General features: G+C 50.0%; 12 protein-coding genes across 12 annotated transcripts; 6 read left to right on the forward strand and 6 right to left on the reverse strand.

Annotated features, from left to right (window-relative positions):
* Positions 1-988: 988 nt before the first annotated feature.
* MIND_00486100 (Ser/Thr protein phosphatase 2A regulatory subunit A) lies at positions 989-3,089 on the forward strand (the record flags this gene model as incomplete). The annotated part of the gene is made up of 8 exons (XM_037361661.1): positions 989-1,006; positions 1,053-1,349; positions 1,397-1,645; positions 1,688-1,924; positions 1,976-2,099; positions 2,138-2,383; positions 2,436-2,773; positions 2,820-3,089. The coding sequence occupies 8 exons, from the start codon at positions 989-991 to the stop codon at positions 3,087-3,089; spliced, it is 1,779 nt and encodes a 592-aa protein (XP_037221953.1).
* A 418-nt stretch (positions 3,090-3,507) lies between these two features.
* MIND_00486200 (uncharacterized protein) lies at positions 3,508-4,225 on the forward strand (the record flags this gene model as incomplete). The annotated part of the gene is made up of 4 exons (XM_037361662.1): positions 3,508-3,611; positions 3,664-4,064; positions 4,123-4,151; positions 4,208-4,225. The coding sequence occupies 4 exons, from the start codon at positions 3,508-3,510 to the stop codon at positions 4,223-4,225; spliced, it is 552 nt and encodes a 183-aa protein (XP_037221954.1).
* Positions 4,226-4,618: 393 nt separating this feature from the next.
* On the forward strand, positions 4,619-5,455 carry MIND_00486300 (uncharacterized protein; the record flags this gene model as incomplete). The annotated part of the gene is made up of 3 exons (XM_037361663.1): positions 4,619-4,892; positions 4,945-5,220; positions 5,271-5,455. 3 exons carry the CDS (start codon positions 4,619-4,621, stop codon positions 5,453-5,455), a joined length of 735 nt encoding a protein of 244 aa, XP_037221955.1.
* A 182-nt stretch (positions 5,456-5,637) lies between these two features.
* On the reverse strand, positions 5,638-6,318 carry MIND_00486400 (uncharacterized protein; the record flags this gene model as incomplete). Its single annotated transcript, XM_037361664.1, has 4 exons — positions 5,638-5,734; positions 5,782-5,908; positions 5,961-6,231; positions 6,280-6,318. The coding sequence occupies 4 exons, from the start codon at positions 6,316-6,318 to the stop codon at positions 5,638-5,640; spliced, it is 534 nt and encodes a 177-aa protein (XP_037221956.1).
* A 900-nt stretch (positions 6,319-7,218) lies between these two features.
* On the reverse strand, positions 7,219-8,728 carry MIND_00486600 (Actin-related protein; the record flags this gene model as incomplete). The annotated part of the gene is made up of 8 exons (XM_037361665.1): positions 7,219-7,284; positions 7,335-7,474; positions 7,524-7,698; positions 7,745-7,893; positions 7,943-8,112; positions 8,161-8,285; positions 8,335-8,533; positions 8,583-8,728. The coding sequence occupies 8 exons, from the start codon at positions 8,726-8,728 to the stop codon at positions 7,219-7,221; spliced, it is 1,170 nt and encodes a 389-aa protein (XP_037221957.1).
* Positions 8,729-8,774: 46 nt separating this feature from the next.
* On the forward strand, positions 8,775-11,013 carry MIND_00486700 (Phosphatidylinositol N-acetylglucosaminyltransferase; the record flags this gene model as incomplete). The annotated part of the gene is made up of 12 exons (XM_037361666.1): positions 8,775-8,883; positions 8,935-9,126; positions 9,181-9,415; positions 9,490-9,508; positions 9,551-9,642; positions 9,691-9,795; positions 9,846-9,979; positions 10,033-10,260; positions 10,310-10,487; positions 10,538-10,685; positions 10,735-10,901; positions 10,950-11,013. The coding sequence occupies 12 exons, from the start codon at positions 8,775-8,777 to the stop codon at positions 11,011-11,013; spliced, it is 1,671 nt and encodes a 556-aa protein (XP_037221958.1).
* Positions 11,014-11,118: 105 nt separating this feature from the next.
* Positions 11,119-12,375, reverse strand: MIND_00486800 (BZIP domain-containing protein; the record flags this gene model as incomplete). Its single annotated transcript, XM_037361667.1, has 4 exons — positions 11,119-12,027; positions 12,071-12,138; positions 12,189-12,270; positions 12,325-12,375. The coding sequence occupies 4 exons, from the start codon at positions 12,373-12,375 to the stop codon at positions 11,119-11,121; spliced, it is 1,110 nt and encodes a 369-aa protein (XP_037221959.1).
* A 232-nt stretch (positions 12,376-12,607) lies between these two features.
* MIND_00486900 (DEAD-domain-containing protein) lies at positions 12,608-15,605 on the reverse strand (the record flags this gene model as incomplete). Its single annotated transcript, XM_037361668.1, has 13 exons — positions 12,608-12,787; positions 12,840-12,958; positions 13,007-13,165; positions 13,221-13,284; positions 13,333-13,530; positions 13,586-13,809; positions 13,856-13,941; positions 14,056-14,186; positions 14,242-14,348; positions 14,399-14,985; positions 15,030-15,103; positions 15,150-15,334; positions 15,380-15,605. The coding sequence occupies 13 exons, from the start codon at positions 15,603-15,605 to the stop codon at positions 12,608-12,610; spliced, it is 2,340 nt and encodes a 779-aa protein (XP_037221960.1).
* A 55-nt stretch (positions 15,606-15,660) lies between these two features.
* Positions 15,661-18,129, reverse strand: MIND_00487000 (DEAD-domain-containing protein; the record flags this gene model as incomplete). Its single annotated transcript, XM_037361669.1, has 6 exons — positions 15,661-15,978; positions 16,027-16,106; positions 16,157-16,464; positions 16,512-16,693; positions 16,742-17,271; positions 17,322-18,129. The coding sequence occupies 6 exons, from the start codon at positions 18,127-18,129 to the stop codon at positions 15,661-15,663; spliced, it is 2,226 nt and encodes a 741-aa protein (XP_037221961.1).
* Positions 18,130-18,284: 155 nt separating this feature from the next.
* On the reverse strand, positions 18,285-21,848 carry MIND_00487100 (Ras guanyl-nucleotide exchange factor; the record flags this gene model as incomplete). The annotated part of the gene is made up of 11 exons (XM_037361670.1): positions 18,285-18,422; positions 18,470-18,692; positions 18,749-19,048; positions 19,097-19,197; positions 19,250-19,802; positions 19,846-19,987; positions 20,040-20,528; positions 20,580-20,786; positions 20,833-21,021; positions 21,071-21,227; positions 21,276-21,848. 11 exons carry the CDS (start codon positions 21,846-21,848, stop codon positions 18,285-18,287), a joined length of 3,072 nt encoding a protein of 1,023 aa, XP_037221962.1.
* Positions 21,849-23,034: 1,186 nt separating this feature from the next.
* MIND_00487200 (SurE domain-containing protein) lies at positions 23,035-24,345 on the forward strand (the record flags this gene model as incomplete). The annotated part of the gene is made up of 6 exons (XM_037361671.1): positions 23,035-23,215; positions 23,258-23,344; positions 23,398-23,483; positions 23,531-23,593; positions 23,643-24,195; positions 24,248-24,345. The coding sequence occupies 6 exons, from the start codon at positions 23,035-23,037 to the stop codon at positions 24,343-24,345; spliced, it is 1,068 nt and encodes a 355-aa protein (XP_037221963.1).
* Positions 24,346-24,747: 402 nt separating this feature from the next.
* On the forward strand, positions 24,748-27,418 carry MIND_00487300 (uncharacterized protein; the record flags this gene model as incomplete). Its single annotated transcript, XM_037361672.1, has 4 exons — positions 24,748-25,489; positions 25,540-25,605; positions 25,657-25,776; positions 25,830-27,418. 4 exons carry the CDS (start codon positions 24,748-24,750, stop codon positions 27,416-27,418), a joined length of 2,517 nt encoding a protein of 838 aa, XP_037221964.1.
* Between the last annotated feature and the right edge of the window lie 8 nt (positions 27,419-27,426).

Genomic DNA, 27,426 nt, shown 5'->3' on the forward strand with positions numbered 1-27,426 from the left:
CCTGCTTCGGCTTGCGGATTCCAGACTACAACATCTACTAAATGTCAGATCGAAGCCCAAACGCAGCATGATAAGCACCTTTAAGATTGGAAGTCTTGATTTCCAAACCTCCGCCAGGCCATGTAACGTCATAATTCTGGGGGGCGTCTTCGTAGACTGAATCTGTAAAACCCTTGACGTCGACACCGGCTCTGGTCTCTTTCTTGGGCGTCGCTTTGCCTTCAGAAGTCGCCTCAGTCTTGTCGTAGTACGTGATATCTTTGAGGGGGGTTACGAGCACCTCATTGGAGGAGGGGACAAGAATGTAGTTGTGGAAGAGAGCTTGGAATTCAAGATTGTCGGGAGGATAGACGGTGGAAGTTGAAGGGTTGGTAACGTGCAACTCGGTCGAGAGATCGTATTGGCCGAGTGTTACAATGTAGCTCAGACGGAAAGGACGTGAATATTTGTCGCGAATAGCGGCCGTCGGCTCGAGAGCTGAAGAAGGAGTTGGAGAAAGATAAGAGTGAACAACCATCGCCATACTTAAGGTGACTGATACTTTGTCGTCCGTATTACGAATCGTACCATCCCAGGCCCAGATAGAGCTTCGTGCAAAGCCATGCTGAACTGATAAGATGTGATATGAAGCGATTCTACGCCTACCTGAGCGAGGTTCGCATGTTCTTCATGGGTCGGGGGTCCAAAACACGGGAAGACAACTGGAATACCGCCTCTGACAGGCTTGCTGCCGTCACGAGCGGAGGAAGCCGAGACAAACAACCGCTCTGTTAACTGAGAATTGAGTTGTGAGGCACTTTTCCAAGAAACAACGGTGGCGCCATATAGTAAGATCTGGGTAGAGGAGCCCTATTGAATGGTAAGAAAGGAAAATATGAGCGACTGAAAGACCTGCTTGTGGGTGTTTGAGGTTGATCTCCATCGAAGGACGAGTTGATGCGTCACGAGCTAACGATACCCAAAACGCGAATTGTCACCTACTACAGCCATGGATTCAGGCGACGATGTTTGTGGGCTATTTTACCATAGACACACTATGCTGATGAGACCAGATTGCTCCGATAGCCATTCTCATGGACGAACTTCGTTCAGAGGATGTGCAACTACGCCTCAACGCCATTCACAGCGTGCCCACCATCGCTCTTGCTCTTGGGCCGGATCGGGCACGTGAAGAACTCGTTCCTTTCCTACAAGACTCTGTTGACGATGAAGACGAGGTTCTACTGGCACTGGCGGAAGTGCTTGGTCGTGGCTTCGAGGGGTATATTGGTGGCAAAGAATTTGCCCATCTTTTACTCGGTCCACTCGAGAATCTCTCCGCCGTTGAAGAGACTCTCGTTAGAGATAAAGTCAGTCTCCTTCTACTCTCACTATCTTTCCCCTCATCTTGTCTCAGGCTGCAGAGTCCATCACCAAAATTGCCGCTGTCCTTTCACAGGCTCAAATAGAAGAATACTACATCCCCCTCCTGAAACGTCTTTCTCAAGGAGAATGGTTCACATCACGGACATCATCTGCTGCTCTCTATCCCGCCGTCTACGCCAAGGTGTCTACCGCAGTCCAGGACGACCTTCGCAAGAGTTATGTTGCATTAGGGTCGGACGACACACCCATGGTCCGCAGGGCGGCAGCTAAATGGCTAGGGGTGCGTCTTTTATTCACTTGCTTCGCCTTCTCATCTCTTTAGGCTCTGCTCGCCCACTTTTCTCCACAACACGTCTTGTCCGATGGCCTCCCCATATACCGCAGACTCCAATCCGACGACCAGGACTCGGTCAGACTACTTACCGTCGAGGATTTGATTGCTCTAGCCAAACGTCTTTCTCCAGCTGAAGTCAAGGAGCAACTCTCCAAACAGATTCGACAAAGTATTGGTGATAAAAGCTGGCGCGTGCGGTACATGGCTGCGACCCATTTCAATGAGGTACCTATTTGAAAACCCAACTGCTATAGACTACCTCATGACTTAATCTAGCTCGCCGATGCAGTCGGTGCGGAGTTGGTGCGAGAAGAGCTGACTGCCCAATACGTGCAACTATTGAAGGATAACGAAGCAGAAGTCCGAACCGCGGCTGCTGGCCAAATTCCTGGCATGTGGAGTTCTCCTATTTATAGTCGACTAACGGACCGTTTCCAGGTTTCTCTAAGCTCCTCGACAAAGACGTCATCTTGGCCCGTATTGTACCTTGCGTTCGCGATATGTCTCAAGACTCGTCGCAACATGTCCGCGCTGCTTTGGCGAACCAGATCAGTGGCTTAGCACCTTTGCTGGGCAAAGACTCGACTATTGAACACCTCCTTCCCCTCTTCCTACATCTCCTCAAAGACGACTTCCCTGAAGTGCGATTGAACATCATCAGCAAATTGGAGACTGTTAACGACGGTCAGTCTTTTTCGTTGTCGGTCATCTTTCTAATTTTCATTCACGCTCATAGTGATCGGCATCGAACTCTTATCGGAAACGCTCTTGCCTGCCATCGTGGAACTCGCAGAAGACAAGTCCTGGCGCGTGCGCCAGGCTATCATCGAGTATATACCATTACTCGCTAACCAACTGGGAAAACCCTTCTTCGATGAACAACTGGGTAACCTTTGTATGTCGTGGCTTGGCGACACTGTTTTCAGTATCCGAGAAGCTGCCACGGTAAACCTCAAGAAACTCACCGAGGTTTTTGGAGTCGAATGGGCAAAAGTTCAAATTGTGCCGAAGATTATGGGCATGGGTCAGCATCCCAACTACTTGTTTAGAATGACTACTGTTCAGGCCATCACGGTGCGGGTTTTGACGATCATATGTCGCATGCTGAGAAGTTGTCTAGACAATTGCTCCGTCACTCACCTTGGACATTGTCGGCAGCGAGATTATTGATCCCTTGCTACTGTTGGCATCCGACGCTATTCCCAACATTCGTTTCAATGTTTCGAAGTCGTTGGAGGTTCTAGCTCTGGCTTACGGTAACACGCCCACTGGCCACGAGTTCGTTCAAACACGAATCGTGCCTTGTCTTGAACACCAGAAAAACGATCAGGATGCGGATGTGCGGTATTTTGCAGCGCGGGCACTCCAGAAGGCCCAGTCTGTTTTGTGAGGTATGGGCAATCACGTGGAGATTAGAGAGGCAGCTGAACTACATACCAAGAATTACAAGGCTTTATCGCATCCTTTGTACACAAGAACTTCTTCAAATGTTTAATGACCCTTATTGGAGTTTATTTTTGGCCGTGTCTGATCTACGACCCTTGATCAAAGGCTTGGTGACGCTGGAATTTCTGTCCATCCGCTGGAAATTAGATGGAAGCAGACTAAAGCTGGCGTTTGAGCATCGAGTGTCCCAGATAGGAACATGTGGCATGGTATTGTTCTTGATGCCGTGGTGATGTTTGGAAAAATTTTCGCATGGTGCCAATCACCGTATAAATGGTCACTTGCCCGGGTTTGTTGTTTCTGTTTCTTCCCTCGTGTCAGTCTAATACCTTAGTCGCTCTTTCATACCCAACACGACCACCATGACCTTAATCTCTCGTTTCGCTGCTGCCCTCGTTATTTTCGCTGGTATTGCTTCTGCTAGTGTTGCTCGCAGCAGTCAAAGTTGCAAAAGTAACGAGTTCTGGTCCGTCATTTTTTTTTTTCTACAGTCGTGTTTGATGGAGGAAAACTACCAGGTATGGAGCCAAAACTTGCTGTCTTCCGCACGGTGGTATCCCGAAACCACCGTCTCCCCCCAAAGGCCATGATTGCCCGCCCACATCACACTACTGGAATACTGGGCTAGGATGTTGCACACCAGCTCATCCCCCTCCTCCCAACCAACCCCCTCCCCAGTGTCGCGATGGTTGGACTTGGTATCCAAACTTGTACATGTGTCTGCCAACTCCTCCTTCGCCACCGTCACCGCCTCCAGCACACCCTTCTGGTGGTGGTAGCCACGGCGGTTATCGCAAGCGTCACAGTCAGCACAAGCGGTCTTCACCGCTTTGCCCCGCCGGTTTGGACGCCTGCCCCCTTCCCGGTTCAGTCCAGGATTACGAGTGCATTGATACGGATGCTGAGCTCAAATCTTGCGGTGGGTGTGCATCACTCGGACAAGGTCAAGATTGCACGGCTATCCCTGGGGTAAAAAGCGTTGGTTGCGAACAAGGTCGTTGCGCTGGTATGTTGCTTGATTTCGGTTTGATCGAATTGAAATGGATTTTGACGCGCAAATAGTCTTTTCCTGCACCTTAGGTTTCAAATTGGCGAACGACCGCCAGAGCTGCATTCGCGTTTGATCACCTTCACTACCGCACAGACCTATACACGAACCATAGAAACACTCCGCGTCATCTCCTGACAAACCTCTCGTTACTCACTCCATTCTTTGGGCCTTCCTCCCTTATGGACAATCCTCTACTCTCGGACCGTCATTATTGACATTGGTTGCGACACTTGGACACTACTACATATATACTTACTTTGCTCTTGACTTTAGAAGAAACAACGGTCAGATGATTTTGTGTGCACCGTGACGTCACACAGATGAAGCCGCATATTTAAGCCCTCTAAGTTGTGACGTAACGCGTTCGCTGCTTCTCTTCCGCAAACCATCACCACCCACCACCTCGCGATTCAACCGAAGACATGCCCTCTTTCGCTCGCAGCTTGCTCTTTGCCCTCTACGCGACTGCCCTGCTCGCCCTTACGGGTTTCTCGCCAGCCAGCACTGCTCTCGCGTCACCTCTTCGCGGCTCAACGACAGTCACCAACTCGTCCAACTCTAATCTCGCTGTTCGTGTCGCGACCAAGCCCAAGAATGCTCAGCTCGCCGCCTCGTCATCATCACCCAAGTCCAACGAAGTAGAACAACGCATCCGTGGTTATGCAGATACGGCGAAGCAACACGCTACTACCTTGAGTGCGTATTTTCTTCATCTCGCCTTGCTCCAACCAACCTATTTCCTCTTCAGAGCAACTCGCCAAGCAATCCAAGACCCACGCTCGTCGAGCTGCCGATCTCGCCTTCCAGCAACAATGTGTAGAGTCTGCGACTGGCTTCCGCGACAACTATTCTGAGTTTAAAGAATACGTATCTGGGATGCGCGGTGCTGGTAATCAGTGCTATGACGAAACGAACGGACTTGAACAAGCACTTCACGACATTGTCAACGCGAACAAGGACGCCTTGAGGAGTATCTATGTCATGGTCGACAACATTCCTGGCCTGGGACCTGTCTTGGGACCGAGTGAGTTGCCTATTCGGTGCTTCCTTTCTTCACGCTGATACCTTGCATAGTCGTCTACGAGATCAAGTGCATCATCGACGACATTCTAAACCTGACCCGAGTAACAGTCGACTGCCTTGTCAACTACGTTGTCGACCTCCTTGATCAGCTGGGCCTCGGTGGTGTTCTGGAGTCACTGTGCAACTTGAGTGTGTCTCTGCTTGGTGCGGCATTGGGCAAACTTCTCTGTCTGTAAAAACTTGATACTGCGACACACTGATACCCCGATAATCTGTAGCCAACATTACTATACCACCACCCACATTGTATTATATAACTAGCCAACCAAACTAGAGCGAGCTGATATCATGGGGGAAAAAATGCGTCGATTATAAAAGATGCTACATGCGGAATAAATAAATAATTTAAAATTCGGGTTTACTCTTCCTCGAGCCATCTTGCAGCAATGGGACCCACATAAGGCAACTCAAAACGAGCAAGACTATTCTGAGAGGCGTCGATATACGCTCGAATGCTGAGCAGATATGAGAGACCACTGAAAGAATAGACGAAAAAACATACGCCATGTAGATCTCTAAACCAACCAAGACCAAGGTCAGCAAAGTGCGCATCCAGTTGGGAAATTGTAGGAGTGAGGCAAGTATTCGGATGAGAACGAGTGGTGTGGTCAGCAAAGCGGACTGGTATGCTTTACAGATGTCGAATGAGTTTGAGCGAATATGTTGAGTTTAGTCGCGTACCATGGAAGCGAACGTAGTCATTCTGAGTCTCGACAATGAGGAGTGCCAGTGCAGAGATAGGACCAAACAAGTAGGCAAGAGCAGCAAGAAGATCGACCCGAAGACCATGTCGAGTTTCCCATTGATTTTGCTGGGACTCAGCCTCTTCTATCGTGTTGGAAGACGAAGCTCCGAAGGTGGGGATGCCGCCCGATTGATACGAGGTTGTGGTTTGGGTAGGAAACCAAGGACGGGTTGGAGGAGGCGCGGATTGGTCATCAGGAGGCGGGGTCTAAGGCTAAATGTGAATGCCAAGAAGCAGAGAAGATGGAGGACGGACATAGGCTGCAAACGAGGCAAACGAGGCCGGGGTTGACATGATGCTATGTCACGTGCTGTCACGACTGTACAGCTTCTTCTTTTCACTCCCGACGGCGACAATTATCCAAGTGTGTACCTACTGCTGCCCTCGCTGCTGCCCGTCCAACTAAACATCTAAACCAGCCCGCCCCTCAAGATGGTATGCACTCGCGCGGTTTTGGTCCTCTACAATCGCTTATATATCTTGCTGGATTTAGGCCGATAGCTCAGCACCAGTTACCCTCCGTACCCGCAAATTCATCACCAACCGACTCTTGGCCCGGCGTCAATTCGTTCTCGACGTCCTGCACCCCAACCGCCCGAACGTCTCCAAGGATGAACTATCGGAGAAACTTGCGTCCCTCTACAAGACTGAGAAGAGCCGCGTAGTGACCTTTGGTTTCCGAACACAATTTGGTGGCGGGAGGAGTACCGGCTTTGCTCTGATCTACGACGACGAGGCGTCCCAGAAAAAATTCGAGCCCAAATACCGTTTGCGTCGTGTAAGCACCCTCTCCCTGATCTGATCCTTCTATTTTTGCTTATTGCTTTTTGTTTCCAACTAGGCTGGTCTCATGGCTAAGGCCGACAAGGCGTCGCGCAAACTGCGGAAGGAGCGCAAGAATCGTGCTAAGAAGGTGCGATGCTCCATTCATAAGCCTTTGCTTCATTCTGACTATTTGCTGCGAATTATCAGTTCCGTGGTACCAAAAAGGCCAAGGCGTCGGAAGCCCCCAAGAAGAAGTAAACTTGTTGGTGGATGTTTTGCGGTGGCGGGCTACGTCGAAAAACTTGGGCACTCTGTATGTTACCATGAAATCCATGCTTTATGCCCTTCCGAGCCATCATATGCGACATTATAACTGCGAGAATAATACTACAAAGGGTATCATAAGTGCGTGGTGAATAACTCTACAGCTCAGAATCCAGCCTTCTTGTGGATGATTTCTGGGTCTTCCTGGTACTCCTCGGCCGATACCCACATCTGAGCAAAGAAAGGGTTGGAGAAGCAAGCAATGCGTTGAATACCCGCACCTTCTTGAATGTATTTAGACCGGCCAGAATCGACCCACCGATCCAAGTCGAGTACTTTCTTTCTGGGGGAGCATATATTCTGATCTTGACGTCTTTGAGTGCAGTTTTCTTGACCTCATTCAGCAGACGATCACCGAACCCTGTGCCTGGTCAGAAAAGAGTCGAGTTGGTTCTCAACACTAGACCCACCTCGACAAAGCGTGCTACCGCCACTCAACACGATATTCGAGTATAAGCCCTTCCTCAAATCGAGATCGACGCGATTTATTGAGTCAACGACAACTTGATGAACTCCTGCATATTCCTGCCCTATTATTTCGGGATTAAACAGGATTTCTGGGGCGCGGAAGCGTTCGTTGCCCAACTGTTGGTCGATTAGATCCTGTGGCGAATCCAACCCGCTGGCGTACCTGAACCACGTTTCCATCGGGCAGTCGGAATTCTTCAGTTCGTCCCTGAGCCTCTTTCTCTTCCTTTGTCGGGTTGAGAGCGACATAGCAACATTTTTCTTTGATGGCCCGCACAACTTCGCGTTCTGCAGTCGTATAGAGGTGGTGCCCTGATTTGCGGAGCAAGAGTTGTAAGTAATCCGTCACGTCTCTATGCACGCTCCCAAGTTAGTTGGCTGGATCCGTAGTCCAAGTAGAAAAACAACCTTCCCGCAAGGTCCACGCGACGGATAGCATGCGGCATTGAGAAACCTTCAAACACGGGGACAGCATGCGTTACACCGTCTCCAGAGTCGATAACAATGCCCGTTGTCCTTCCAGAAGAGTATCTAGACTGATATGAGGCAAGCAATACTGCATATTGTGAAAACGCCCACAATGATAATACGGCTTGGACAGACATGTGGAGTGCGGGTACATTGAAAGTGTCAAAAAAGATTTGAGCGGCAAGTTCGCGGTTACTGCGAGGATTGAGAGGTGCTTCGGTCAAGAGGACAGGATGCTGTTTGGATTAGAATGAGACGAGAGAAACGATAGTTCGACTAACTAACCTCCTCGCTAAGGGTACCCAGTTCTTCACTGTAGATATGGGACCATATGCGCTCCATGTCGTCCCAGTCCGTTACAATGCCATGCTCCATCGGATACTTAATTTTCAGCAGCCCTCGGTATGCGTCAGCCTTCTTTCCAATGAAGTGATCCCCTTCTAACGCGCCGGCCATGATTCGGAAGTGTTTAGGTCGACCCACACTAACAAGGGCGCGTCAGCAGCCGTTCGACAATTGGCCGTTACACGTACAAAGAGGGAAAGAAACATTTTGGCTGGTCCTGGCCGGCGAACCCTGCCTTGATCGTACCCGAGCCCTGAGTGCTATTGAGTTGGAGAATAATAATCAGACAGACGACTTGCGTTGTCGATAACCACTGGCTGGTTAGTGAGCACATCGTCGAACTCGGCAGACATTATGTGGTGTGACAGGCGCGTTACTCTATGTCTTCGACACTCGTCCGAGTCGTCTGGTTATTGCTCTTGATTTGCAGCTTTGTTTCGTCGTCCTACGCCGCACTGCATAAATGGGAAGCTACCAACTTCTGTAAATGTGGGTGCGCTATCATGCTGCAATCACTGTTACTCATAATAACGCGGTCAGGCATCTGCTTTGCCGCCAATTATTCAATATTGCCGCTCGAAATTCCTGACAACCCATCCCAGCCTTGTCTTTCGTGCACTAAGCAATGGTGTCTGAACCAGAACTTGCCAATGTGTCATGGCGCGTCTCTGGGCGACACAAATCCTGATACTGCGACTGGAAAAGAAGGCGATGTTGAGGCACGCTGCTTTCGTACGTGTCCAATGCTCTTCGATTTCGGCCAGTCTCTTATGTGAATATATATAGAGCGGGACTCTCCTCGAGACCAGTTGGTTGTTACAATTTTCCTTTTGACTGTGTTTGGATTGTTGCTTGGCGCGGGGATCAAGAGCAGGATGGTGAAAGCAGGTTTCACTGAGCCACAGCTACCCTGGGAGGCAGGAAGAAGGTGGTGGGATGCCTGGACGCCTGGCGCACCTATTGCCCTGAGAAGTTTGAGGAGGGGGACGACGAGCGAATATGCCCCAGTCATTAATCCACAGTAAATTGTATTTTCTTCCCGTGTACACTACTCTCTTGGTCTGATCCATCACCATGGGTTCCCTATGCTCCAAGGGCGAATCGAATTATTCAGGTAGCAAACCGCTCCTCTCTGAATTCGCGCTCACACAATAAGGTGGACATACTGTCCTGGGGGCTGCGGATGACACTCGACCAAACAACCCACGAGCTGCAGCTTTGCAAGCAGCGGAAGCCAGACTCGATGCCGTACCCTCCTTCTTCTCGTTGTGAAGCTTGAACTCAGAGTTTCGGTAGAGCAAGAAACGAGGGACACCAAACAACGGCGCTTTGGCCGCCAAAGCCGCAGCAAATGCTTCTTCCCGACTACAGCCGGAGCCACGACAGGAGGAGAGGCTTGTGGTGAGTCCTTGTCCAATTGACTGTCGTTAAGTATTCAACGAAGGAGATAGTGGGATTGATGCTAGTTTACGTTGTCTTGAGCTTGCTTTCGACCACCATCGCATGGAATATCTATGGCATCGAAAACCTCAACCTGACAATTATTTTGACCCTCAGTCCTTCTTGTTGTTCCTGCGTCGCAATGGTACCACTCCAGCCCCCCACTCAAGCGCGGTCTTTGACCTGAAACTGATATAGACAACTTTCGACCATACACATATTGGCCGCTTGTTCTGCTTTCTTGCGCAATCACCCAGCATCTCGCCACCATTTTCGTATTTATAGCTGTCTTTGTGCGTCTCAGAGAGAATCAGCTAGATGCACACCTGCTTGTCTGGGTGTCTGTCAGTTGCTTCTTGGTCGGATATTTACTTTGGGAGCTTCTTGAGCGAAAGGTGGTTGCCACGGCTCATCGACGCGCTAACCGTAAGCTCTGTTCCGATATTCTTGTCACCAACCACGGCATCATCCACAGGCGTCAAGGCAGTCAAGTCGTCGATTCTGATTTTCTTGGCGCTCATGTCCCTTTCGCCGGTGTTGCGCACGCTCACTGCAGCAACCTCGTCCGACTCAATTTGGGCATTATCAGCAATTCTGTTTGCACTCAACGCCCTTCTCGCAGATTATAGTGCAACTTCACTGCGCGGAGAGAGGTCGACCATATCTCAAAACTATAAGCCAGCGGTTGACCGTTCCAGAACAGGCTTACCTCAGTTTTGTCTATGAATGCTGCCATTTCGGCATCGGTTGTACTTGCATCGCGTCTATCCAACGATCTTGCTGTGTTCGCGTTGATTTTATTTTCGGTTCAAACCTTTGCTCTGTTTCCTCGGTTACGCCACCGTTTAGCAGTGCGTGGAGTTGGAAATTGACCTGGCCTTGCTCCTTATGCCGATGTAGTCGTATCACGCCAGGCTTCAAGTCGCATTCACCGTCGTCTTGTTTATAGCTTCGATCATCGTTGCTTTCCCATTTCTCCGCCCAGTCATCGGAGTTTATATCGTGTTGCAATTAAGCCTCACCTTCCTCGCTCCGGCGGTCCTGGTTTGGGCTCAGAAATTCAAAAAGTGTGTCTGACTGATTGATCCCCGCGCCAAAGTTCTCATTTGTTGCAGTGAAATTCGTGGTCCTTGGGACGTCGCAGTTCCGAAAGTCAATCGAATGACAGCTCCAAGATAGCAAGATACTACAACGTTGACTATACTACACACTACGACAATCTGATATTTACAATGTCCTAAGTTCAGAAAGAAAGCGAGAGACCCTAATCGCACTACCCCACGCCTAATCCTCTTCTGTCCCCGTCCGCTGTCGTTTAGACGGTCGTGTCTCCACATCACTCAGGCTCTCTACTTCAGCAATCTTGCGAGCGTCAGGCAGCTTTCTGTTGCGGGTCCGTGTTCTTCTCGACCCTCCAGATGTTTGTGCCTTGAGCATTGCAACCGTGGCCGACAATTTGGGAGAAGCTGTCCGCGAAGCAACAGAGTCCGCTGGTAGAGTGAGACGAGACGATTCTCTTTCTCGTTCACTTTCCATCAGCGGAGGGAGAATGGAGTCTGGCCGCCGGTTGCCCAGTCTGTAGCGCACGGCATCGCTTCCCGGGCCAGAGAGCGAGATTTCGCTGGTGCTGGACTGTCGGTGGAAATCGAAATCAGTCGTGAACTGAAATGGAGTGGGGGCACTGGCAACAGCAGTACTTGTTGGAGAGATGGACCGACTCGCGGGAAAGCCATATTGCGCTCCATCGAGCACAGGCTTTGACTCTTCGCCATATCGAGCAGCAGAAAACGGCAAGGACAGATCGGACGGCGACGCCAAAGTTGGAGATCCACTGTGTGTTGTTGCTGAGTCACCGCCAGTAGTCCAAGAGTGGTCACGATGGGAAATCGAATACGAATATGGGTTGAATTTGGCAGCGCGTTGGGTTGGAGAAGAGGTTTCATTTGTGGGATACGGAGAGTGGTAGCCATGAGGCGGTGCGGGGGTATATTGGCCGTTACAAATGCTGGGATCATCAGCCGAGCGATAGGCAATTCCCTCTGGAGTATAGGAATGGAGGTTATTGTTGAGACCAGCCGGCAACTCGTCCCCTTCAGTCGTCTTGCGTGACTGCCACAGGCCTCGCCAAAACTTTTCTCGCTCTCGGAACTCGTGTCGTAAGTTGGCGTTTTGTTGCCTCAATTCCTTCAACTGCTGTTGAACCCATCAACCACGCTGCTATGCCCTACAGACGTACCTGCACTTCCACCCGGGCATCGCGACTCGTCTCTTGCAGCTGGATAACAACGCTTTCAAGGTTTGTGACTGTGGGTGATGGAGTTGAGCATTGTGGGTGTCTGTGGGCGCCTACTGACCAGTTTCTTCCAGCGTCGAGATATAAGTCGCCCTTCGCCTGCGAAAATTTGCCTGGGCTTCCGCGTTCTTTTTCTTTCGCATCTAGCGTGTCGTCTGGGTAGTTTGCTGTGTTTTCAGCCAGTGACATGAACCGACCTGGGCTTCTGCCTGTCGAGCCTCTTCTGTCTGTGGTATGCTCTTTGGCATCTGGTTGTGGACAAGGTTGCTTCGGTGATTATGTGGCGATGAAATAAGAGTTCTATGGTGGGGATTCGAGTGGACGGATGTCATCAACGGGTTTTTATAAAGAAAGCATGGAGCAAGAAGGTCCAGTCAAAGCAGCTTAGCCACGAGGGCGGGTGATACCTTGCTGTGGCGTTTTTTTGAGCTTCGAAAGTTTTGGCTGTTAGACAGGAACGAGACTACATCTCGATTTCGACTATTCTTCAACTTCATCCTCCTCTACTTGATCGGTCTCCAAATCGAGCATTTCCATGTTAGTCCCCGCGCCATCAAGTAGGCAAGCCACTCTCCTCCCTACACGCCCATTTAATGCCAGCGACACAGCCCCAGCCCCGTGGACCAACCGTCGCTGTTCCTTAATCGGTATCGGAGCAAGCTACACAAAGAAATTCGGCGCAAGTCCGATGGTATTGGTGGTTGAAACTTACTTGGCCTTGTTCCATTTCAAGGGCTCGCTGCATCACATCTTCGCGCGTCGTATACCCTTCTGGATCCAATTCTTCATAGTCTAGTTCACTGTAACCCACCGTCGCCATGAATGGCACGTCTATGGTGGCATCCAGTCGCAAACAACAGTTGAGATTTAACTCCATACCTGAAACGCGGTAGACAACCACGAGTAACTGGTCGTCGAAGAACTGGGCATCGACGATTACTGCCTTGCCTTCTCCAGGAAGAGTTCCATCCAGAAGCACAACGCCGACGGAGGGCTTGTGCGAAGTATCACCATCGAAGCGTAGTCGCGCTAAACACACTGGTGGACTTTGTAGTAGTAGTCGCCACGTAGAAGAGAGAGAGAATCAGCTTACACAATGTCCGATCTGACGATTCCGCTCGGGTGTGCGAAACGAGATATTCAACAAAGCCACTATCCTGAACGCGTGGCTTACTAAGTGACACTAGACTTCCGTTTGGACTCACCTCTGAAATCATCCGCTCACGAATGGCCATTTGGGGAAGCCTCGCTGCTGTCGCCTGGCTTTGTTGGGCCGAAATTGAAGCATACCGTGATGTCGCCCCCGCTGCACGGTCGAATATTCGTTGGCATCTGGTGGCTATTTCCTGTATTAAAGCATCCAAATTTCGGTCCAAATGATTCAGGTCATTTTGTGACGCGATCTAGCAGCGCAGTTGATCAGCCGCGGAGAACAGTGAATACAAGGAAGCAACGTGCAGCGGCTGGGTCCAGCGGAGTGTAGACTCGGTCGAGGGCAGATCTTAAATCAGGCACTCCAGCAAGAACTCCGAAATCTTGAGGATTGAATTGTGGAACTGGACCCATGAACCATTTGTCGATGGAGCTGACGACCAAGCCAGCGGTCAAGTAGTTGTTAACTTCTAGTGTATCGTGACGATGCTGATACTGGAAGTCACCGGTTAATGTGGTAAACGATATCGCTATGAAATCCACTGAATGACGGAAAACAAACGAGCATCAACGCACCATCACGAAGCCACGTGATGAATTCCTTGAATCTGAAAAGTTCCCGACGCGCAATAGCTGCCAGCCATGTCGCAATGAAAATTGCTCTTCCCGCTAGTTCAATACACATCTGAATCTCTGTTGTTTGCAATTGAAAGGGAGAGTATTGAGACCAACAATATATGAGTTTTCCGGTAGGTGAATGAAAGGCGTGGACTCACAACATCGACCAACCGAGGGCCTCTTCAAGGACAAGATGCAATCTTTGACACGCTGGAGCCACTCGCTTCTCCGAGTAGTCTCGTAGCTTTGTCAAAGCCTCTGTCATCGAGGACTCCCATTTTTGAATACCCTAACAAAAGGTTCGTCAGACTCCCAGGAATTGATGTCAAGTTACGATTACATGCCCGTTCGCTCATCTGGTCACCACTGCCAAGGAAGTCGTTCAGCGACTCAGAGCCGCGCCTCGTCAGAAGAAGGTATGTTAGATCAAGTATTGCCGTCGGCTCTTGCTCTGCTGGTCGTTAAAAACGACTGTGTCGTAGCGATGGTGACATGACGCACGACCGAAGTGCTCGGTTTGCCTGTTCTCCAGTGAACGTATGAATTGAGGCCCAATTTCCCTAGCTCCACTAAGATTTTCTGATCCAAACCAGGCAACTCGCATTTCTTTAACCACACGCATGCAATACCAGACGAGTTCTCGTGACGTTGTGGATAATCTAGCCATGTCGCGGACATAACGTTGCTTCAGCATGGGTAATTTGAGGTAGCGCGGAGAGAGGGGAGTCGAGGAAAGATCATGAGCAGCGGACTGGACATGAACGATGAAATCGGGTTCTTGTGGGACTTTGGAAAGCGAAGGAATGGAAATATTTGCGCCCAGGTGGATTGCCCCGAGGTTATAGCTTCCGTCAAGAAAGAAATGGGCCCGACCAGAATCGTCTGTCACGACCAAAATACTATCCAGGTTGGCTTCATCCGGGACATCCAAATGCTTATTGGTTGAATCGACTGGCTTTACTCTGGAGCTCATCGAGGCGACTGCAGGATCGGAATCTAAGATGGGCCAGGTATTGATCACCTCTGGGAGAGGTGTCTTCTGGTTCGACTTCGTATGTGACCCTTGAAAGGCAAATAAATCGGTCGCACTAAAAATGGTTATTATAGTGTCGAGTACGAATAAATTGCTAACGTGAGCTTTTGCGAATCTTCTTGGAGACTATCAAGGAGGGGTAATGTCTTGAGAATCGAGTGCGATGATCCTGGCTGCAAACCGGTCAAGACCTCGGAGTAGCAAAGCAAAAGGGCGTACTATCAATCCATTTCTTTTGAGGATATCAGGTACGGCTTTGACTTCGACAGTCTTTTCTGCGCGAAACCACCAGACGTTCTTCACACGGTCACTTGTTGGAATTGAGAGAGTGCGTTCTTCATGGCCATCCTGAAGGGAATGAAGGGTTACCCGAGGAGGGTCATGAACTACAGCAATGCTTTGTCCTGAACAACAGTGAAAGTCAGAAATAGAGACATGAGAGTGAGTACCATCTGGACTCCAAGCAAGGCCAACAACATGATCGCTTGAGTTGTTGTCAGCTGCAACATCGACTTCCCAAGCTTTCGCGCCATTCATTTTCCAGAGGCTGATACGATCTCGACCACCAAGACGAGAAACCAAAACCAATAGGTCCTTGTCAGGGCAACATGCAGATTCAAGGAGTCGACAGACCGACGGCAGACGAACAGTCGCCAACGACGAAAAGCTACTCATCGTTCCGAACCACAAGGCGCGTAACGTCACATCGTGTCACAGGCTAAGTATCTACTCATGTCGTTTTGCCTCTTTTTAGCTTTTTGCCGATGGCGTCTCCCTTTTTGGCTCGGATACCTTCTCCAGCACTCCTCCTTTTGTCCGTATCCCGTTCGAACCCAGCGCCAGTTCGCACAGGCCGCTTCTTATTTTTTGGTTTCTTACTTGATGGGCGGGCTTCTGGCAAGCCAATTTTAGTGGGCCGACCGCTTTTCTTTGCAGAACGAATTGCAGCTGCCGTCTCCTTTGCATCACCAAACTCCTTGTCATCCTCCATTGCCAGCTTTCGCCGTTTGGCCCGACGAGTAAGACCCGAAAATTTATCGCGTTTGGGCTATACAGACCCTATTAGAGCCGAGTTGGCACAGAACCTCCAACTCACCTTTTCGCTGGCCGAAGGTATTTGAGAGTGCTGTTTGCTGCTATTTGTTGTGCCCGCTTCATGTTGCTGCTTACTCAGAGCTGCCCGGGTATTTTAGAAAAAAAACGCATAGGACAGTTGAGAAGCATACCCTCAGCCTTCGCCTTCTCTTTCCCTGTTTGGAACCAGGTACGCGCTGGACGCGAATATATTTCGGCTTCGTGCTCAATAATGTTTTGTCCTTTTTTCAGCTCCATTTCAGCTTGGCGCAGCTGTTTTTCTTCCTTCTCCTCTCCCAATATCTCCGCTATCTCGTCTTTGAGTTCGTCTAGCCTCTCAGTCCATCTTGCGACTGCGTCTGCTGGTAAAATTCTGTGTCGAACTTGATCCGTCTCTGACCCGTGCTTGATGGCAGCTTTGAGCATTTTACGATCAGCTTCACCAACAAGAGTGACAGATCTGTGAACGTTAGAAATGACATTTGCAAGGAACGAAATAACCCTTACCGCCCCTTCTTTCCGGCCCGCGCAGTTCGTCCTACTCGATGAAGATACTGAGCGAGTTGGCCAGGCATATCATAGTTGATGACCGTTTCTACACCCTTGATATCGAGCCCTCGTGAAGCCAGATCCGTCGCCATAAGATAGTCAACATGACCATCGCGGAATCGCTGGAGGGCGGTAAGCCGCTGGGGAAGGTAAGAGACGCTCGACAACATTAAATTTGAAATTAGCACCTGCTCTTGAGTGAGATCACCATGTAGCTCCTCACATTTCATGTCCAGCAGTCCAAAGACAATGCGCATTTGATGAGCTAGCTTCTTGCTGCGTAGGAATATTATGACGTTGCCTTTGAACGTTCTCTTACACAAGGTAACAAGAAGTGCGGATCGTTCTGCCTCTTTGCCAGCACGTACACGAACGAATTCCTGAACAAGTCCCCGAGCGATGCTTCGTTTGGGATCCACGAAAAGCCTAACAGGTTTGTTTAGGGACATTTTGACAAGCTCGTCGACCGAGTCAGTCATCGTCGCAGAAAACAGCATCGTCTGCCGAGATTTCGGGCAGGACTTGATGATTTCCGCCAATTCGTCCGCAAATCCGTCAGACAGCATCCTGTCAGCTTCATCGAGGACGAGTACATCGAGCGTATCCAGAGTGAAAGAGGGAGAGTTGTGGATATGGTCAATAAGCCGCCCAGGAGTCGCAATCACTACGTCTGGTCGATTCCGCAATGCAACTTCCTGAGACTTGACAGATAGCCCACCTGACGCTCTGGTATCAGTAAGAAGACGACGAAATTGCTTTCAAACGTACCGACAACGAGGCAGAATTGGATGTCTGTATGGGCAGCGAGTTTTCTGCCGACTTCGACACACTGTTGGGCCAACTCTCGCGTTGGTACAAGAACAAGACAGCGCGTAGCAGCAGCTCTTGCGCCTTTTTGACGATATAGGAGTCGCTCAATCATGGGAATAATAAAAGCCGCAGTCTTGCCAGAGCCTGTCACTGCACCTCCAACAACATCTTTCCCTAATAGCGCGACAGGAATAGTGGCAGCTTGAATCGGTGTTGGTTTAGCAAAACCAAGGTTGGTGAGTGCTTTGAGCAGTGGCCGCGAAAGGTTCATGGAAAGAAATGACGAGTGTTCTTGCGTTGTTGCACCTTCGTCGCTCGCAAAGAAAGCAGCCTTCCTCTCTTTTTCAGCCTGAGTTTCTTCTTCTGACTCGTCTTCATCATCCTCTCCTCGGTCACTTGGGCCATCCTCGTCTGAGGGTAAATCAGCGTTACTCTCTTCATCAGAGGTTGCTAGTGGATCGCTCTCTTCATCCTCATCTTCCTCTTGCAGTTCGCTGGCTTCCGAATCCGACTCCGACTCATCTTCGTCTCTTTTCCTCTTTACACCCTGCTTTCGTCGAGCAATGATGTCCTCAACCGATATAGGCTCTGGTTTCCGTCCCTCCTTCACTAGGTCAACTAACCCAGCGGCATCTCCAATATCCACATACGGGTCCCCCGAGAGATCAAACACGAAGTCAGGGTCGAGGTCGGCATCGTCTTTGCTTTTTGTGGTTGGTCCACTGTCTTCAACATCCGAGTCGATGGTCAAAATGTAGTCGTCCATTGAGAGTAAAAATTAGCTCCATATAGAAATCACACACTTGTCACATAAAATCCACCGAAACGAGTTACAAATGTGTACTACTACAGCTTACATTGCAGGTATAAAAGCAATCGTGGCATTACAACCGAGAGTAGATGGCCAGCCAAAGACTCCCTTCACCACGAGAAAATTTTCCGCATCTTGTTGATGTCTTTCGGAGCCAAAGTCGAGCTTGGCTGCGTGGGCGGAACACGCGAAGGGCTGGGTCCATCGACAAAGTCTGAGTCGGGGAGCGCTATACGCGACTTTTGCATCTGAAGTAGCCAGTCAATCACTTGTTGCATGGACAACGGCTGCTTACCTCTTCTGACATCAGGCATTGGGCAAGGAGCATCTCTGTGATATGTGGCCGTGGATTGAAGGAATAGTCGGAAACGGCTCGACATTGAGCTTGACATTGGGTCGTGCTGCTAATGAAGCGACCCATCATGTTGAATTTGCCCCAATGGATCTTATTGGGGTCTGAAGGGTTCGTGTCGTCATTAGCTTCATGCGCTCGAATAAGGTCTGACACATGAACCTCCCTATGCGCAATCACATCAGAATAAAACGAATGTCAATCGTGTCGCAAACAGCTTACAAAGCTGGGATGCATGCGCCTTTCGTATTTCGCAGGGCTAGACGATATGCCCGATGCGACCGAATTTGTTGAAGTAACACATCCCATGATTGCAAGTTCTTGGCCTGGTCTGGCGATTTGGCTTTGAAATGTTCCATGGTTGGATCGCCAGGAAATGTTGAATGGTTGATCCCGGCGACAAACGCTCGCAGTGCAGCGTAGTTGTTAAGACCCCGCAACTTCTGGGCAATTTCAACCATCTTTTCGATCTGTTTGGCCCGCATCTTGTGCTTGTCATGACATAGAATCATCGAAACCACCCTATAACCCGCATGAGGAACAAGGGTCAAAAGATAATTTTAGACTGACCAGACAGCTAGATGGTTAGAGAAGTCGTTGAACCGAGCGATTGAATCAGTTGCTGGATCCTTCTTGCCTGACACAAAAGTGTACCGCAACCAATGCCTGGGCTAATGGACACCGTCAGATGACTGACTGACGCTGCAACCGCAATAACCATACCTCGATATCCAAGAACAATTTAGCTTCCAGTCGCGTAATTTCTTGGGCAATATCCTCGGACTCGAGGGCATTAACATCTGATGCGAGTTTCAGGAGGTCCTTCAATGTCGACCGATAGTTTGCCTCTGAGTTGTCCGATGGACCTGGTCCGTTGAGAGCAGGCGGCGCGCTGATGAGCTTGGCGGAAAACGGGATGCTTCCTTTGCGTTCTCTGGAGGTAGCAGGAGTCTTGACTTTACTGGAGGGAGACCGAGCTGCAGCTGGGAGTTCTGGATCAGAGCTATGGGTACTGCCGAGCGTGAGAACAGCGCTCTTCTCGTCATCATCATAGTCGCTCTCGTCTTCGGGATAATCAGGTGTCAGAGCCCAAGCGGCATCCTTGTCGACCAAGTTCGGAAGTAGCTCATGGAAAGGAAGAAAATCGGCGCCATAATGGAGAAGGTAGGTTTTGGAGGTAATGGATTTGAAAAGGGCAGACAGGGCGCTGGGTGTACCGCGGACCTTGAAGTCGTATGGATAGTCTCTTATCCATTCTTCCAATAAATGGCATATTCTACGGAAATCAATCTTTGAATGAACGAAGAGAGACTGCCTACCTCATCTGGGCAAAACAAGCAAACATGGGGTCACCAGAAGGTTGGTCTAATTGTCGAAGCCGTAGTTGCATAGCTAACAGAACACTTCTTGGGCTTGCAAACCGCCGGTATGTGAGGAGAAAATGGGTTATGTAAGTTGGATCTATGAATCAAGTTAGTATGGAGAGAAAGAAGTGACTACGGCTACTGCTCACCATCGCCGCTTACGGCCAAGAACAACAATTTGTCCAAAAGCTCGTCAAGAGTGGCCCACGGTCTACTACTCGCTTCCTTCTCCTTTGTCTCCTTAGGAATTGGCGGAGGGTCGAAGACGGGCTCGATAGCAGTTTGTGGCGGCTTTTGCAATGATGACACTGAATTAGAGCTAGTTCTTGTGATGGTGCCGGAGTCTTTGTCAAGTTGCCAGTCTCTTGTTCGGGACTTCTCATGCTCAGAGAGAAGGTCGCCCGTCGAGCGGGCTCGGGTGGGGGAGTTGGGAACAGTGGGAGAACGTGAAGCGGGTATTGTGGGCAATGGAGGGTTTGACAGCCGTGATGAAGCGCCGTGATGGGAAAGCGTACTCATCGACGACGAAGAGGCCGCCGGAGTAACTGTTCTTGATATTTCCCAGGGCGGTGGTGAAATCAGTAAGACGGGTGAAGCAGGATTGCGGTAGTCGAGGTCAGATTCACTGCGACTCGAGTCTATAATAAAGCAGATGAAGACATGGAATGGATGCAGAAAAGGTCACCGACGTCGTCCACGGAACACGGCTTTGATCAACCACTCGAAAGCCTGTCGCATCTTTTTCTTTCCTGATTCTTGGACGTTCGAGACTTCGACTAGGCCATTGTCATACAGTTGCAAGAAATCCGCTGCCGCTCCTTGTGGGTCCACCCGCCGGTCTAAGTCCGACTTGCAGGCGAGAACAAGTGTTGGTATCATCATGGATCGGAAACGGCCTTGAAAAAATGAGCATGAAGCCACGAAAAACACAAGAGGACATACGAAGCAGTCCTTCGACTGGCAAAAATGAGTCGGCGTCCGAGGCATCATAACACATGATAACACCGTCGATAGTGGGAGAGCCCTCTGGCCACACAGCGTCCTCCAACGCAACCTTTGAGACCTCTGCCTCAATAACATGCAAAGGATACTCGTCAACCCCATCTCGGATGCGACCGACACGAAGACTATCTGTGGGGCCGTGTCAGAGTTGATGGGTAGTTCCGCGCCGGTAACTCACAGTTGGAAGAGAAGTAGTTGGATTGCACTTGGAAAGAGTGGTTGACGGGCTCGGAAAGGCCATAGTCCTTGAGGCCCTTCTTCACGATAACGGATTTGCCGCACTTCGCTGCGCCAACAACGAGAAGAGTGAGTGTGTCTTGAGCTGCAGGCCGAAGCTTCAAAAGAGTGAGCATAATGTTGTTCGGTGAAGAAAAGGAACACACCTCGGCCAACCGGGTATTGATATGGCTATACTTGGCGGAAGGGTATACGCCGAGACTTCCACTACGGGCTCTGGATGTTGCGGGTGGCCGTGGTACTTGTCGAATATGGATGCCATCTTCGGTGCTTGAAGTCGTGGAGGCGCTGATGATGCTGGACATGCTGGAAGTCGAACTGAGAGTTGTTGTTCTTGGTGGAAGTGGAAGGTCTCCGCCTCGAAGCTTGCTATTCTCCGTCGCAGTGTATCGCTCATGGAAAGCATCACGTTCGACATCGGAATCTACCGAGGGGTCATATTGCGTAGAAGAGACGCTGGCTCCCCGATTTCTGCTGGTAATTTGGACCGGATTTCGACTGGGCATGATGAGACCTCGTGGTGGTTCAGCCGCAGACGATGTATGACCTCGAGTGGGTCGGGTAGTGGCATCCCGGGAATAATTGGCGAAAGAGTCGACCGAAACTGATTTCCGAACTGTTGTTGCCGCTCTGAGCTTGTCGAGGTCGGCAGAGACGGTGGTCAATATTGTAGAATCGTCTCCGGGGGGATACGGAGCTCCCGACTGGGCCGCCTGCATCTGAAGTTGTTGGGAGTAGTCCAGACTAGACGTCACGCGTTACGAAATAAAAAAAAGTCAGACACAAGATGTTGAGTGGATATTCAGATTTTGTAAGGCTATACTATTGTACAACTGCACAACATGGAGAAGGTTTGAAAAACCATCTTTTAATAGGTCGAACAAGTAGGAGGACAATACGATTCTAGGGAATTTTAGCTGAAGGGAGGTCCGCGGGGGGAGTAACTCACAAGTAAACTAATATTGACATGTCGCTTGGAACTCCAGAAGGAGCAAAGCATCCGCTGCAAGACCTGGATCGCACTCCTGGACAGCCATCAGAGTCCTGGCTTCATGCAGAGCGTCAGCAATCCAGATTTGAGGTGTTGACAAAGGTGGAGGTGTAACCGCTTCTTCGCCTTCTTCTTGCTCTTCATCGTCACTAGAATGTGTCCCAGCAGTGATACGCCTTGAACCACGTCGTCTGATAACTAGTGAAGGAGTGCATGCCCGCGATGTTGACGTTGAACCACCGTCCGTATATTCTTCGTCACTTCGCGCGTTGCTCTTTTTCTTTCGGGTTGACTGCCGCTGGTTCCGAAAGTAGTTGGTTACTTTTGAAACATCCATGCCTGCCACAGTCATAAGCCAGAAATTTGTGTCTCTCTGAATTACATGCCGATCTCGAGAGCGAGAGTGGTTCTCTCTTCGATACTGGGCGAAGGGTTGATGTTGTACAGTTTTTTTAGAGCGAAGAGCTGAGTAGGTTCAGGACGCGTTCGCCGTGTCCGAGAAGACATGGATGTCGCACTATAAGGCGTATCTCGTCGACGAGAATGGGCTCGACGAGGATGTGATTCAGAAGGAGCGGATCGGCGGCCACGTTCGGTCAATTTGGGTTGTGTTGGAGAAGGAGGGAATTTGAAAGAAGGTTCCTGGAGAGCGGGGGAGAACGGTAGATGGTCCTCGATTTTTATAGTCAAGGGGGTAGGTCTGTGCAATTAAAGTTGGCATGAGCTTTATCACGAAGAAAAAACAAAGAAACAGACATCGCTGGTGGGTTCATCTTGTGGAAGCTGGACTCTCCGGGTACAAACGTTTGTGTTTACCACAAACGCAGTGTGTGCTCATAAAAGCTTGCTTATAGCAAGTCACGCCTGTCACAAACAAAATCAATCCTACTCGATCGTCTCAACCAACAAAGAGAATGACCCTCGGCCAGCGCAAACGCCTTCTTCTTACCAATGATGACGGACCTCCTGGACCAGCATCCCCTTATCTTGCCTCCTTTTATGACAAACTCCTCGCGTTGGACTGGGTGGACAAAGTTCATGTTGTAATTCCCTCTTCTCAGAAATCTTGGATCGGTACAGCCCAGTCTGCTTCTTGTAATCCACCCTCATACTACTAGGAAAAGGTACAATATCTAGCGATCACTTTCGGGCCTGCTCTAAATGACTCTCTTGGCTTTCACATCACCGAGATAACGCGAGGCAAGTATTTCTATCCAACAAAAGGTATGGTCTCCAAAGTTTTGTCGCTGTGGTCTATCTTATTTGATAACTCACAGCATCAAATGGCCTGGAAGGAGAATACTCCTCGACCTCTCGTCCCCTCCAAGGCGATGAGTTTGCTGAATGGATCCTTCTTGATGGGGTATTTCTTTCACTCGTTGTTGAATGATGAGCTTATCTACTCTCGAGACACCGAGTACTTGTGTCAATGTCGCGTTACACAATCTCTTTCCGAGCCAGATTGACCTTGTTGTATGCTCTCAGTTTCCCAAAAGCAACTGACCAACGCGTCCAACATCAGATCTCGGGGCCTAACCTTGGTCGGAATGTGGGCTATGCTGGATTTAACAAGCGCACTACTGATCCCTCTGCAGACATCGGGTACATCTCATTACTTCATCAATTTGCCTGCATCATCTTTATACGACTACCAGCGGCATTTGCCTTGTCTTCAGGCACACTCGGCGCGGCTCTTGATGCTGCGTTAGCCAAAACCCGTGCAATTGCTGTCTCTTATGGCACCGTTATCCACCCTACACCTCCTACCTTTGCCCCACCTGCTCACCAGCTGGCTTGCGACATAATAACGCGGCTTGTATCAGACGATAGCAGCTTTAAATCCGCTGACCTCTATAATGTCAACATACCCTTGGTGGAGGGTCTGCTCTCAGACGAAGGACTCAAGGTTGCATGGACCTTCATGTGGCGCAACCATTACGGGCGTCTGTTCAAAACCGTCCCCGCCAATGATGGTGGGCCTCTTTCATTCAAATTTGCACCATCAATGGACAGTCTCATCCAACCTGCCGAGTCGGATGTTCCTGTGGGTTCCGATGGTTATGCCATGATGAAAGGTTTCGCATTCACTGTTTTGTACCTGTAGCTTTGCTCAGCCTACTACTTTAGGTTGGGCTAGTATCACTCCACTTCAAGCCAGCTTTTCGGAACCGTCAGATATACATGACATGGCCTTAGAGGACCGTAGCTGGAAAGTGAGGTTGTAGTTATACGGTAGCGAGTAGTCACTGGACATCTTGATACGATCATTATCATATTTGAAGTTGAACCAACTCAAACTTGCCTTGTTATCTTCCTATCATGGTCCACGAGCGACACTTCGCATCAAGCCAGAGGCCTGACCAGTCTACCCACTTCCAAAACTTGAACATCTGGTTGTTTTATCACTTGGAAATTGAATCCAGAGTTGCTGGCAAATGCGCGCATTGATCATAGCATGTTCCACCTCTCGAATTCCGGTGTAATCCCAAGCACAAGACGCTCCACAGGCGGCAGGTCTGAACTTTAGGGCTACTAAGTAGTGCGACATTGAAAGCAGCTTCCGACTCGCAACCTCTCTCGGACCAGTGCAGATAGTCTGTTTCCCTCCGTCCGATAAAAACGCCGCTATGGTCGTCTTAGCTGACTGGCGCAACTCATCCGGCATCGTATCCATAACTCTATACCATCCCGCTGACATGTCGAATACCAGCCCACCCACGAATCGCTCTCCGACAAAACGACATATGCATAATTACTCTCTACCATCGCCTAGTGCCTTGTGCACTATTCCACGCCCTCCTGCTAGATGCCAGTCTTCATCAACCTTGACTGACTTTCGACAGGCAGTTTATATGCCTGAGGCTAAAAAGACTGTGAACCAGCAGGGCAGTCTGGTGGCGACCTCGGCTCCACCTCCGAGTCCTGCGAAATTACGGACAACTGCATCTGATCCTTCCTTGCTGGACAGGATCGGTTACAATGACAAATCACCAACTTCGCGGTATTCTGGATCAAACGTATATGTTGCGAGACATGGTCGTTCGTTTTCTTCCTCCGCCAATCTGGTGCTGGCTCCTTCAAAATCTATTTCATTGTCCCGCATTCCTTCCAAGAAGTCCACTTCAAAAAGGTTGTCTGAACTCCCTATCACGGCTCTGCCAATTCCTCTGCCTACGCCACCCGAAGAAGGACCCGAAGTTGTCTGGAATATCGATCCTTTTGCTTCAACTCCTCGCGTAATAGAATCTCTCCCGCGATCACAATGGTCACCACTTTCTTCAATTTCGTCCCTGGAGGATTACCCACCTCCAAAGAAACTAAAAGGCTTCCTCGGCTTGCGCAGCAATCACAAGAGTCAACCTATAAAACGTATCCTTGTGTTGGCATGCATGCAATCGACTAGCTCACACGAAGAACAGACACAAATACCCAGCGAGGGGAAGGCCTTGTTATGATGGGCAGCAATGATTTCCTGCCAACAGAAGGTGGGTTAAAAGGACACGGATGAACGATCCCCACTCATCTCGCTTGACCAGACATCTCATCTACCCGGAGCTCATCAGAATGGCTTCTGTCAAGCCGCACACCTGTTCCCAATATTTCCAGCAATTCCAAGGATGTAACTGTAACAAGGCGTGTGGACGCTCATGCCCAAGGTCTGCTTTCCTTGTGGCTTGGCCTGATAATTGACTATTTTCGTCTTTATCAGATGTTGGCAATGCTCTCATCGAAACGAAATCAACGCCTATATCAGTCGGGGTGTCAACTACAGCTCGCAGAACAGTCGACGGGAGTGTCGCTGACGGCGAGCTCTCAATCAGGCAGTACCATGCCCCTCCAACCCCGCCTCTGCTTTCTACCAGGACGGGACCACCTCCTCAGGCATCGTCCAGAGTCGTTCATTCCAGCTTTCAGACCAAGCCGCCTTCAGATCATTTGGCTTTCGCGTCAATTCCATTCAACAAGAAATCACCACTCGTTTCGTCTCCTCGAATGGCCAACACTAGCGGCCTTCCCCCTCCCCTGCTCCCTCCGCGATCGACACGCCGGCCTCCGCCAGTGAAAATCTCGACTTGGGTGCCAGAAAGAACTGAAACAACGCCAGACGATCTAAACTTGATATTGGACAACTTGTCTATGATGTCTCCCATAATTTCGCCACTCCCGACACCCCCATATACCCCCAGTTCTTTCGGTACATCTAGCGAGAAATCAACGATCCATTCGCGGTCCTTATCCACCGCTTCTTCACTCCTTATATCACCTATGCCAACCCCTCCTTCTCTTTCCCCTTCGTCATCCACCCCACCATTCACACCAGCTCTGGATATTTTAGTCCTGGATTCCAAGATCGAACACGTCATGGAAAGCCACTACGTGAAAGCTTCGTCGGAGACTCTCACTAGTGAAGCCCACTCGCCAAGTCATTCCAAAGACCGGAATTCGTTATATCAAGCCGAGTTTGCATGGCAGGAAGAGCCACGTTCTCCGCCGTCTCGTCTTTCATTCCATGCTGGCGACGGTGTTGCAAACGACACAGAAGACGAGGATGAAGAAGTGAAATCCATTTATTCGATCTATTCTCATTTTTCGTCGACGTACTCTTTTCGCAGTCGGACCCCAAGTGCCAGGCGAAAACGGGCCCCGCCTGTTCGCAGGAATAACTCGAAATTAGAGAGGCATTCGATGGCCACCAGCGTGGTATCTGTCTATTCGCAAGCCTCTTATGCACCAGAGGATAGGACCGAGTTACCCCCAGTACCCGTTGTGCCCTTGGTCTTGAAGGTAGACAAAGCACCGAGCGAGGAAGTTGCTCCCAATGGCACATCCTTCCCGCGTGCCAAAACATCAATGCTTTACACGGACGATTGGCGTGCTCTACTCGCCGCGCGAAAGCTCGGGAGAAAACCTTCAAACATTTCCAACAACACATCAAACATGTCCATGGTGGATGTTGTTCTTCCCATAACCTCGCCGACCCCACATATCGACAAGGTCCCGTCCTCGGCCCTTGCTCCTAACCGTCGCCAACGAAGTATCACTGCTCATAGTGATCCTCCCACCGAGACACCTAGCGTGGCTGTTTCTAAACACGGAAAGGGTCTGGGAGGCATGCTCAGCCGTGTCAGCGGGCTGAAGCAGCGGTTGTCCTCTCTCACGTTGTACCGAGCCCCCTCAATCAGCGCGCTGTCTAGCTCAGGTCATCCTTACTCCAGTTCTTGCTTGAACATTGACACTGCAGACCCCAATGTCATCTCCATCACTCGCAACTCATTTCTTTTACCTGGTAGACCGTGAGAGAGAGT

The sequence above is a fragment of the Mycena indigotica genome (genome assembly GCF_014461135.1).
Source record: "Mycena indigotica strain 171206Taipei chromosome Unknown Mind.scaff0004, whole genome shotgun sequence".
Taxonomy (NCBI): domain Eukaryota; kingdom Fungi; phylum Basidiomycota; class Agaricomycetes; order Agaricales; family Mycenaceae; genus Mycena; species Mycena indigotica.